General features: G+C 40.5%; 1 protein-coding gene and 1 long non-coding RNA gene across 3 annotated transcripts in view; one reads left to right on the top strand and one right to left on the bottom strand.

Moving 5' to 3' along the window:
* The window catches only part of LOC145455667 (epidermal growth factor receptor-like), a 56907-nt gene extending 50178 nt beyond the window's left edge, over positions 1-6729 (bottom strand). For both annotated transcript variants that reach the window (XM_080333647.1, XM_080333648.1), the window contains exon 1: positions 6135-6729. In XM_080333647.1, coding sequence (XP_080189773.1) covers positions 6135-6219 — 85 coding nt within the window. In that variant the 5' untranslated portion in view covers positions 6220-6729. The remainder of the gene's footprint in view (positions 1-6134) is intronic.
* Positions 1-12422, top strand: part of LOC145455708 (uncharacterized) — a 237639-nt gene that overhangs the window by 58645 nt on the left and 166572 nt on the right. The window lies entirely within an intron of this gene.

Here is a 12422-nt window from a genome sequence, read left to right as displayed (position 1 = left end):
CGGATCCAATTCTACATTGTCAGTTTATTGCGAAGATCACAACAACCTGGATTGCCTTTACCGGGAACGGCGCTTATTCGTAGAGAGAAATATACATCGTATGCATGAACTCTGTACTGATACGGCCTACAACAACTTGGCCAAGTTATCCGTGAATAACTGAGTAGAATTATGCGGATCTATGGCTAAAGGAAACGATAACCATTTTGTTTTCGTTTTATCACCACGCCGCTCGGTGTATCGTCCCTCGTAATTTCGTTGATGTGTTTTTGTCCCTTCAGACGTTTTTACATAGTATAATGTACTCCTTGTTTTGTGATAATAATAGAAAGTCAAAATTCGCGAGTGAATGTTTATAGTATGTACACTGTGCACTGTGCAGTTGTGTTCTGAATGTCAGTTTATGCACCTGGCAAATAAATACAATTTATGCATGCGCATGAAATCAGGCTTCGTACGCGGTGAATTACATAATTAAATACATTATATTATAATCCCACAGCGTTAAAAAGTAACTAAAACCCGAAATCGATTTCCGTCGTGAACGGAAGTGTTACAAAAATGGCGAAACACGTAATTTTATTCAAAGGATTCTTAAGGAGAATAAAGTCGCATCAGGTGCATGGTAGCGCTGTTTTGTTGAGACAGGAGCTGTAAATCAGCGCGTATTAACGTGTAATTTCGCTCCTGTTCTTGATATGACACCTATTATTATATGTAATTTGCCAAACTTTTTCAATCGGCCGCTGGTGCATTTGCGAGACGAAGAAACCGAAATTACCGAATGAACTTAAACTTTTGACCGTGGGAAAGCATGCAAAACTAACTAGGTTATGTAGTAAAATGTGACAGTACTATTGTTACCATATAACAAAGATGATGTAGGATCCTGCTCGTTATCATCAGCATCCGACTTAGAGATGAGTATGGATCACAAAACGCAATCAATGTTAATCTATCTTGGCGCCAGTGCCATGTGAATTTCATGAGCGGATATTTGGTCATGGTCACTGTTCGTAACGTTCAGACAGTCATGCTTTGCATGCCTTCCACTCCTAAATTATGAGCTTCATTGCAATTGTGTCTGTACTGCCGCTACAGGATCATTCAATTGTTGAAAACATTTTCCTTTTCCCAGCACCTGACGTTGGAAAGTCGGTAATCCTATTGTGAAACGCAGTGTCCGTTTTGAAATCGATGTGCTGAACGCCTCTCTTCATAAACCGCCTACTTGCTATTACGGTACTATTTTACCGGTCACCCATTATGATTTCACAATCGCAATTCAACCGACGAATATACAGTAATATTGGTTTACATACACATTGACAGCCAGACACGATTCCATCGATCGCGATAAATTGCTCTGCAATACCAGTATACCACACGTGATATTACGTATTTGGTAGTACGGAGCGTGGGCAGTGCCCACTGGGCACTCTGGGCACAAAATTAGATGCGTATTTAAGTTATCGAGGCCGCAATACTACACCACAAAACCGGAAAAGATCATATTTGGACCAATCGATATTTGTCGAAAAATCCTTTGGCGACAATATACCAGCAATAGCACACAGGCATTCGGTAAGTCTACACTGGACAGTGGACAATGAATTTGGAATCTCATTGAATTTACAGTACTCGACTCATGCAGTCGCTGCGTTCTCCAGTATACTACCGAACGTTAGCGAAGCTGTCGAAGGTTTATTACGCATTAATTTGCACGAAAATAAAATTACAACACCTTCCTAGAGTAGGGGAAGCATGTAAACAATTTTATATAAACAAAGCAACTGATAGACATAACAGGACATAAATGCTATTAGCTACATCAACCATTGAGAATGCTGTTTGCTTTAGAGGAGATATTTGAACATCGATCCTGTACTTTCGCTTAAGTTAACGTTCGAGTTTAATACTAATTTTATGACCCCATACGTGGGCTCTGCGTTAGTCCGGGGTTGAAAGACACCGGCCAAACACTATTGGATCAAGTGAATGAGACGAATAAAAGATCCACAATAAAATGTATGGGTCTACTTTATTAGAGAGATTACTGTTAAAACCGACGTGACGCATTGTGTCATCGTGAAAGTTGACACAGCGATAAAAGTTCCATTACAAAGTTGTAATCCAATTTAAAAGCATCATTCAATCCTCAAAACACGATGCTCGGATTACCAATAGCGAGAAATCGCGCATAAAAACACATTTCAGAAGGACGGAAACTACGCGGGTAGTCGATAAAAGATTATGTTTTCAGAATCCACAATCTTTGATTGTGCACAATATTGCCGAGAATGCGGTCTTATTAAACAATCTCTTTGTGCAGAAGACCAGAGGTGGTAAAAGAAGCCAGCGTTGGTAGCCAAGTAGACGTAGAACCTTCAAATATTACTACTCATTTACAAGTAGATAGCTACTTCAAAAACATGTCAAAACTACATGAAGTGGGAGCATAAAATAGAGATCTGAACAGGCTTCAAGTAAAAAAGTAGATTCGATCGAGGGGTCATATGTACAGGCTACTTTTAGCAGTCAGAGGTCGCGTGAAAAATTGTTGGGTGCATTTTCACTCCCAACGCAAAATCAGTAATGACGCAAGAGACAGGTGTGAATCTTCGAAACGATAGTCATAGACAGTTATCGTGATGTATACAATTATTTAGTACTGACTAAAAAGTCCGTTATTTAGAAGGGAGCCGAAGAACGAAAACACTTATTGCAAGTTGTCAAAAACTAGTATACTCCATAATTGAAGTACTTCGTTACCAACCACCCATACAGAGAACTGCAGTAAAATACACCGACAGATAGGCTACTGAACTGCACGCCATTATTCATCGTGAAAAGGCTACCACAATATCAAAGGACAGAATTAGATTGTTGGATGCACTATTGATATAGCTATCATTACAGCGCTATCTCACATTACGATGGATTAGTTCTTATCATTGAACAAATGAAAAATAATATAACATTAAACCAATAAACGGAATTCAAACTGTCATGAGGAATCATATATATTCTTTGCAATTTGACATTCGAAATAATGGCAAAATAGCGTGTTGGCACGGGACTTGTACGTATAGATTGGTCGTAGTTCAAAGTATAGACATCATAATAACAGGTATAGGACATTGGGGGTGTACTCAGCTATTGATTCATGAAATTTATTTACGTATTCCAATTCTTCACCAACCAGCTAACAAAACAGGGCTCAGTGCATCGTACGATTACATATGCATAATTACATCCCATTTCACACAAGTGATGGTACCGCAGTGCAATGGATAACGATTGGGTAGGCTGGCTGGCTGACTAGGCTTACTAACCAATATTAAAAGTCGCGCATCCACGCTGAAAAGTGGGTATAAAGATCCGATGCAACGAATTCACTAGAACATTGCAATCCACAAGTTCAAAAAGAACGACAATCACAAGAGTGATTTTGTGGCTGCTACGGTGATTGGGTATCAGCGTTACGCTGGTATATTCGTACACCGGAAACATCAATCGTAGATGTTGTTGAGTTATCCTTCTTCCGGGAAAGCAAGTTTTGTAGGATATTTTCAATGCGTCGGCAATGTCAAAGCAAACACAGTCTATATAAGTGTTGATATGTTCTTGCTTAGCGAGCAAGCAAATATAGATAGCCGAGACCTCATATAGTGCTCCTGATAAAGTAAACGCGGCAACAATAGCCCCGAGTCGACGAACCGCTTATCCTAACAAACTTTTCTATTTTAGCGCACACGATATCTGACCCCATCCACAAGGTCAATAAGACTCAAGCTGACGAATGGTCCACACTGTAGGTTCTACATGAGACGGGCAAGTTTACAACAGTCATAAATGAGTTTGCTCCTTTGTGAAGTTTAAAGTTACATTTACATTTACATCCCTCTCTGTATACCAAATTTAGTATGAGGGCAACCAATTTTGACAAACTAGTGACTTGTATACTGACATGTCGGAGAGAAATACGTTAAATTAGGTCATGAAGGGGGGGCAACTAGAGACAAATGCGAATTTAATGAAATCGACTCGACAACAACAAACAACATACACTCGCTGGGGCATTACATAAGAATAGAAGGCTACACCGTTTTCATTTCACGACTCAGTTTGACGCAATTCGCTATTCCAGTACTTTTATGCGAATTCATCAAAAAGAACACTTCGAGAAATAACCTTGCAACCGCCTCAGGGAAGATTACTTTGAGACACGGCAAAAACAAATTCCTTCTAAGACAAACTTCGCTTGTCGAATGTACAAAATTTACTACTCAAGCACCATTCTACAGTCCAGCTTCACGGGTGATACAATCGACTAGATATTATATGTAAATTTCATCAGGTTATCGCATAATCGGTAATTGCATCACATATCACATGCTTTACTGATGTAACTGAAGTTTCATCCGGATTTATTGAGCGTCAGACTACATCCTATAATCTCAGAATTTCGCTAAAGCGAAATATAAACAAGTGTGTGTAGCAACTATAGGGTTACCATATTTTGAGATACGGAAAAAGAGTATATATTTAACTAATCAAAAAAGTTTTAAAGGACCAGAAAACGGGTGAAACTTTTTACGGGGAATACTCTTCTGTTGACTAAAAAAGGTCATTTTCCAGTCCGACTCTTGAAAGACGCGCTCGAATGTCCAGATTGAAGAGTTCGCGTCGTTTATGGCGGTTTTGGTTGTGCCTGGCCAATGGCCTGGCTGTCAAAGCTATAAAGGAGGACGAATTGCCAGAAGGAGGACAAATACGCCTAGAAGAGGACGTATGGTAACCCTAGTAGTAACATTATGTGTATGTTTACACGGGGGATCAAACGATGCACATGTACATTTTGGCGATATCCGTTATTACGGATAATCGCACTGACACTGCATAATACACAAATTTGCCAATCCCCAACCAGTTACTGACAGCGCGATGGGTATTTTTGAATGGTTTGCCCATAGGTAACGACCTCATTGAAATGAATTGACTGACAAGGCGAACGAAAGCATCCGATTTGAACTCACAAGATCACGTTAGCCCGCCTATAAGTATAATAGGTTTTCCAACATATTTCGATTCTTGTAGTTATCAGGTCTAGCATATCTGTTTTCCGCGTTCGGCATGTTACAAAGTCATTCGTGAAATAATGATATCCTATATCTGCAGACGTTTACACGCTCATGATACAATATATTACACACTCATGACTTAGTTTTTATAACCTGACTGTATTATATTATAATAGCTGTCGGTTGGTATATGAATTTAATATATCAGCGATTCACAAATAAACTGAGTAGGTTATTGGTTCTGCATCATTACTTCAAGAAAGAAAAGGGAGTACGCTGGTCTTTCCACAGATGAAACTCGGAATAAAAACTTGTTACGTGAAGATAATATCATGATCGCCAAATTTTAAAGCATGTCAGCATTCGCCTTACACACAAAATTGATTCAATTCATTCTGTTATCGCGAATAATACAACTATGATTGAAAGTTACGACAAACTGTTTGCAGGTATAGTTTCGTAAGCGATTCACTACCGGTGATAGCCACAGATTTGGAATTTCAATAAGATCAATCGGAAATACACGAGCGCTTGGCAATTAGAGTGTCATCCATCAAAATCGAGGTGACATTATTTATGGGAACAACGCACGTGCGGTTGGTGAAATTTCACACAACAGAAGATTGGTAATAATCGAATATTCACACGAATGTCACCGATGGAAGTTATCAGGCTTAATGACTTGTTCTCATAAATCTACTTCAATATAGAAATGTCGGTACTGTGATGCGAGTGATCGAGGAATGAATTTTCAAGTACAGTACACTGTATAGTAGGTAGCGGTATCAACGACACTTTGTTCGAGTATGAATTTTTGATCATAAGTCCCATGGAATCAACAAGCGATTTTAATCCACTGCAGCCCATTCTCTTGTAAAACCAGTAACTCACCATAGGGAGTTGTAATTCAGTTAACAATTATATGAGAAAAATTGTACCACAACCACATACTATCGAGAATTCTAGCAAAACTTGAGTGTCCATTTTATATTCTTAAGCACGACCGAGACTAGAATATGCATATGCCATTTACCAAATATCGGCGCTTACCTTTAGTCATCCTTGTAGCATGGACGCTGTGAAGTAACAGGCATGCGGTACATAGGATCAAACGCGTTGACTGTGATTTCTTCATGATTAACGATTTTTCACCAATTGAACCGATTTCTTGCTGTATGCATTCGCATCACTTGCATAAATCCAAAAGCGCGATTGGTATTCCTTCATACAGCCATTTATTAGGCACTTTCGGAAAATAATACTTTGCAGTCGTCTTTCGTACCGGATATCTATATCTATCAACGTTTTTCACGACTCAATTGCACCACAAAACTGAAGTTTCTTTTATACGATCCAAGACGTTATGAAATATTGCTATTACTGATATGAAATTAGAGTACCTATTATTACACTACAATTATGACAGTCTTCCACCATGTGGGTAGCATAACATCCTATCAAAATATATTCACTGAATATTTGCAGAATATTGGCATCGGCAACTTTCCGATCAGACGCTCAACTATCCATAGAAAGATATATTGGTGGAATCCTAGTATCGTAATTTCTGAGGAATCGGTATACTGAAGTATAAGAAAGTACGTGATTCCTGAGATATTTGATATCACTTGTATGCAATAGACTAGTCACTAGTTGAACTACAAAACTGCTGATACTGATAAGGGAGGAGAGGGATTGAAAGTAAAAATGTATTGGTGTCTTTAAAACTGGCTCAGTGATTTGATAAATATGGATTTCGTGAACAGTAAGACATTTGTGGACGTTACAGCACCTGCCAACTTGAATTCCAAAACAGTCCGTCACGGAGAAATGAAAATGGATTATCACCGAGGATATGCATTCCGTCTGCGTTCGGGAATTAGCAGTGAGTGATTGCAGATCTTGCGATATTGTCACGCGGGGAAATCATTAACCAAAACGATCTGCACGCCTTAAATCAAACATTGGTTGTACGCCTCGCGCGGACTGGGGGATTGTTTACGACTAGATCCACATCCGATAGCCTTTCATTACAAGGATTGAGAAACAGAGGGAAAGCTTTGTTTGGGTATCCAGTGAAGCGTCGCGCGAACAATAGTCCTACGAAAAATTCCGTATTCCATAAAGAGTATTGGGTTCTGTCATACCGATACATGATACGACAGAATTTCACCTGACAATGGGTTCAGTTCTCGGGTAAAGTATATATTTATAACCAACTTATCTCTTTTATGTTACCGATGTTATTTGACTAGATTCGATACATTCAACGTAATTTTAACTTGAAAACCTGTGATGAAAGTGAATATTCACATTTCACTGTTGTAATGATCTAATCTGCATGAAATTCCTACCAGACAACCAAATGACTTAATTAGTTTCAACTGAAAATGCAGTCCTATTCCACCAGATGGGTTTCTTCACATACGTTCACGCGGAAAATCTCACACAGACCGAAGGCCGACTAAACGTCTCAACGCATTGCGTACGCCACAAGCCTACAAATCTAACTGATTTAGTGGCACGATGTCACACTGTCCTGGAACGCCTATGAGCTACCTAGCCGAGCTACCTAGCCGAGCTACCTATGAGCTGCATTCGAAGCAGGCCCAGCTACCGCTGTGATATAATCCGAAAATTACGTATACATCACCGACATTGACCCGAAATAGTTGTAGTTAGAAACGCAATAACTGTGCATAAATAATTGAGAAGACACGATCAATCCTGTAGCAATTATGCCCCGTTATCTTGAACTGACGAAGTAAAGTTTGGCACAGTCAGTGCAACATAAAGCTATGATTTTTGCCCTTCGCTAACTATAACTTCCACAACAATACGATTCGCTCCGCGATAAGTACCATCGGCCGCGAGGCAACTGAATCGACTAAAACATACCGCAGCTCCGGGACAAAAATTTCGAGACACTCGAGAGACGAGAGCTGGGCAAGTTCTCTCGTAGCTAGTCGGAAGGGGTATTATGGCATTTTGACGAGGCAAATTTTGCGTGATAGGTGGAAATAAATACAAATACCGAAGTAGATAGGAAGTAGATACAGAAATGAGGCAAACCTGTGACCATGACCTCGGAAATCTGATGGTGCCGAACATTCGCTCAAGCACGTCGAACTACCGGGCGGTCCTCATGTACTGCAGAATATCTAGTTCAAAGCGCATTCACAAATAGTCGCGTTGTCTTGAGATTTTGAAGGTTGAACGAATGCCAAAATTGGTCATCAACGTTTTGGATGGTTAAATGATTTTAATTTCTTTTACGTGAATATATCCGATAACAGTGTTGTTGTATAGTTATCTTTCACAATTTTGATTTTTGTAGTTACGCAAGTTCAGTTTTACTCTTCCGTATTAGATAACCATTTCGTTCTTACATGTTCGTTTCTCATTCATCAGGTTTCCAATCTTACCTTGCAGAAATTTTCTGTATGGTAGGTCACATTGAATAACAAAATACGTGGTTTACAGTGCTCTCAGGACTGCGCCAGACTGAATGACTGGCTGACTGACTAACCAAAGCAATCAGCAAAGGGATTACGAACAAATGTATTTTAATGGCTAATACGTCACATGTGCAGTGTAGGCGACTACTGTGATGAAGTGCTTTCATAAACATTATCAAGAAATTATGACTGTCATTTCAGCATGTGGCTCGCATGTGCGACTGTGTGCAGCATTATCTGCTTCAATTCCCTGACTACACGTCACGAACTTGTTAGCGATTGTTAGACTATAAAATGTCATTCTAACTTTGGTTATTTAGGCTACGGCATTTGTAGTGATACACACCAGAAACCAGTGAATGTCGCATACGCGTGAGCAAAAGATGTGACCTCTTGTCATTTTATCTCTTCTAGAACATAGCCAAATTAGTCAAACTTTTATTTCACTTGTTATTTTACTTGGCAGTTGGAAGAGCGAGTTATCATCGCTGTTCAACTGATTTCCAACGCTGAAAATGCCCAATACCTCGGGGTGTTATTGGAACCGGACATGTCCTGGAAGAGTCACCTACAATCGACAACGCCACAATTATCGAAGGTATATGTAGTTTGTGCTGCCTATTTGGTAACCCCCTGTCGATTTTATTACAATACGGAATTACTGGGTCGAAAGCTACGAGCAAGAATGCAATCGACTCCGTGCAGAAACTACAACATCGGGTTCTCCGTATCATTGTCAAGGCCTCGTTGTGGCCCTTACGGCTCTCAATAACCTCAAATATTCATAGACAGTTGTAATATGTTTCTACGAATATTTCTCGTCAAATTATGCATATTAATAATAAAATATCCCATATTAATTATATCTAAGCCGCCCAAGGCAGCTTCTGAAAACCGGGAAGAGAATCCTACAGACCACCGTAATAGCATCAAACGGTTCGACATATTGTGGTGTTTTGATCTGTGGAAAATTTCAATAAAACGATTGATCAAGAAGAATCAAAAATTTTAGATGTTCTGGTAGCCAATCATGTTTTTGCAAATGAAGTTCTATCCAGAGTCGCCGTGTAACGTGTTGGGATCTAACGCACGCACAATTAGTACTTACCTATGACGTATGTGTCGTAAAGAAATGAAAACAACGCAACTTAACAAATGAATTAATATATAATTAATGAAATACATTTATTGTTCTTAAAAAGTGAAATCGTCCTGCACCATCAGTAACAGGCTACCATCTAGCGACTATCGGACATTTGTAATTTACATGGGAATATCGTCATAGTGTCCAAACTAATGTCACACGAGCCTGTGTCACATTACACGAGCCTACCCTTTTAAAAGTGAAACCTTAGTTTCCGTCATTTATAATGCGCATCAACGTGAAATATATACAAGGGACCAGGGTGCTTACGCGTGTTAAGCGAAACGTTGGATTAGGCTACTTATTGGGAAATTTGTGATGACCAATGTTCCCTCTAATTTTTCACGAGTCTGCGCGCACTCACCAACTGACTGAGTGGTTCCGTTGGACAACAGTGCGCAACGACTAAAAAAAGGTCATCACTTCGGCTTTCTTGTGCGCGACGACTTTGTGAGCAGTACGCGGCATCTTAGAGGGAACATTGGTGATGACCAGGCCTGTTTATTTTTGGATATTAGGTTTTACCTTTGGAGATTCTCCAAAAATAAGATTTGAAAACATCCAAAAATAAGCTGTTTTTGGATGATGTTTTTTCAAGTTTTTTAGTGAAATGCACGAGTCAGAGCAATGTAAATACTGTTGAAACAACCAGGAAACTCACAAACACACACAAAAACAGCATGTGTGTGCGGGAGGGGGTCTCCGAAACGCTAAAAGTACTTCCACTCACTGGAAGGAACAGAGGCGACACGACAAGGGTTAAAGAGGCGGCATGGTATGAAATCGTGCGAGTGTGGTGCGGGCGGGACCTTGTAACGCAGGCCGAATATCGCCACCTGTACAACAACAACTTCGTCCACACGATGATGGGACTGAATGGCTACCTCCAACGGCAACAGGACTTGATCCAGGAAAAGAAAAGTATGTGCCCCAAGTTTGTAGACACATGTTGGTTGTCAATTAAGAAGATTACCACTTGGTTGACTATAGACACCGTACCAAACTCCTCGGGGTTATAAACGATAAAAGTCCAGCCTGTGCACCTCCGCTGCAGTAGTGGATCCTACTAATCGTCCTCGAGCGCATGGCCACAGAGGTGAGCACCACCGTCACAAAGATTCAGAGACTTGGCCATCTGATCGTGGAGCATCAGGATGACCTCCATCACCTGGTCGAACGCCTTCGAGCTCGGTGCCCAGCTGAGGACTGGGACAATGACATCCGCGGCAAGGAAGGTCCTCTGGTCAGAGGGTGCTGGGCTATCAAGTTCACTGAGTCACGCAATTTCGTGGAGGATCAGAGTGTGCACTGTGCAGTCCTCGACCTTCTCGAGAATATCGGCGAAGAAGAGAAGCAGTCCACGTTCAAGGCAGCCAGGAGCCTTATAGCAGGGCTCATCGACGGCATAAAGAAAATTGAAGTTGCCGACAATGAAAGGGTTCTGCCCTGTCTACCACACCAAGTGGTGCAACCTCGAAGGCAGGACAGAACAAACACTTCTTGCTCTTTTAAATTCTAATAATATAAACAAGAGTGATACATATATGTATTATGTAAGTTACTTTATTTGCAGCTCAGTGAATTGATCGACAAACACCGGGGTGGGTAGATACAGAATATCGAAGACCAATTCCAATCCATGTCTGTCCGATGCAAAATGGACGTCACTTTCAAGCGCATTATTGACGAGCGTCAGTTCTTTGGACCCGCATGGCTCGATGTTTCCCACAACTGCGACGGTCGAAGCTGATTTCTCGAAAATCAATTGTGAGAAAGGTCTCTACCGGGCGTCACCCACTGATATTTATTTGGAATGCATTCTCCAGGCCAAAGACTTTGTGACGAAAGTATTAGAAAGTTAGATCAAGATCGCTGATGATGTCGATGTGTTGAAGAATATGAATACATGATAATAACAAATATTCGGTGAAGTTTTCTATGAAGTATTAGGGCTAAAAACACCTTCATTTCTCATTTTTGGAGATTCTCCAAAAATAAAATTTGAAAACATCCAAAACTAAGCTATTTTTGTTATTTTTGGAGAAATCCAAAAATAAACAGGCCTGGTGATGACCTAATTCTACTGTATCTATCATCAGCTGAAGTGCAACGCACTTGCGTAATGTGCGCTCCCGTGCGTCCTCTCACCAACTGACTGAGTGGTTCCGTTGGACAACAGTACGTAACGACTAAAAAAAGGTCATCACTTCGGCTTTCTTGTGCGCGACGACTTTGTGAGCAGTACGCGGCAGCTTAGAGGGAACATTGGTGATGACCTAATTCTACTGTATCTATCATCAGCTGAAGTACAACGCACTTGCGTAATGTGCGCCCCCGTGCGCTCTCGGCTTTCAAATAGGTACACCACCTAATCAACGTGAATTGCCGATAAACACGACGCTCAGTTAAGTTCGATTGGTGTGGAACCATATTCCGCCTGGCGCCGGCTATCAGGCCGTTCTGGAGTAGTCTGGTCAAGTAGTATGGAGTCTAGTTTGTATATCTTTCCCAATCCAAAATTTCAACTTTTTCTAATAAATCAATATCAGGGATGTCTAGATCAATACCATAGCCTGCTGCATTTGAAATCGCCAGACCAAGCTTTTGACATATCGACTTTAACCGCACATCGTACTTGATGCCTGTTCGTTGCGTTCTCTGCTTGTCAATTTCCATGGTAGCTTTCTGCATTTCTCATTCGATACGAGTCTCCTTTCAACATCGCTTCTAAGGCGG

The sequence above is a fragment of the Botryllus schlosseri genome, chromosome 14 (assembly GCF_051294905.1).
Source record: "Botryllus schlosseri isolate E-star chromosome 14, Bs_hap1, whole genome shotgun sequence".
Classification (NCBI taxonomy): domain Eukaryota; kingdom Metazoa; phylum Chordata; class Ascidiacea; order Stolidobranchia; family Styelidae; genus Botryllus; species Botryllus schlosseri.
This window is presented reverse-complemented; position numbering and strand designations above follow the sequence as displayed.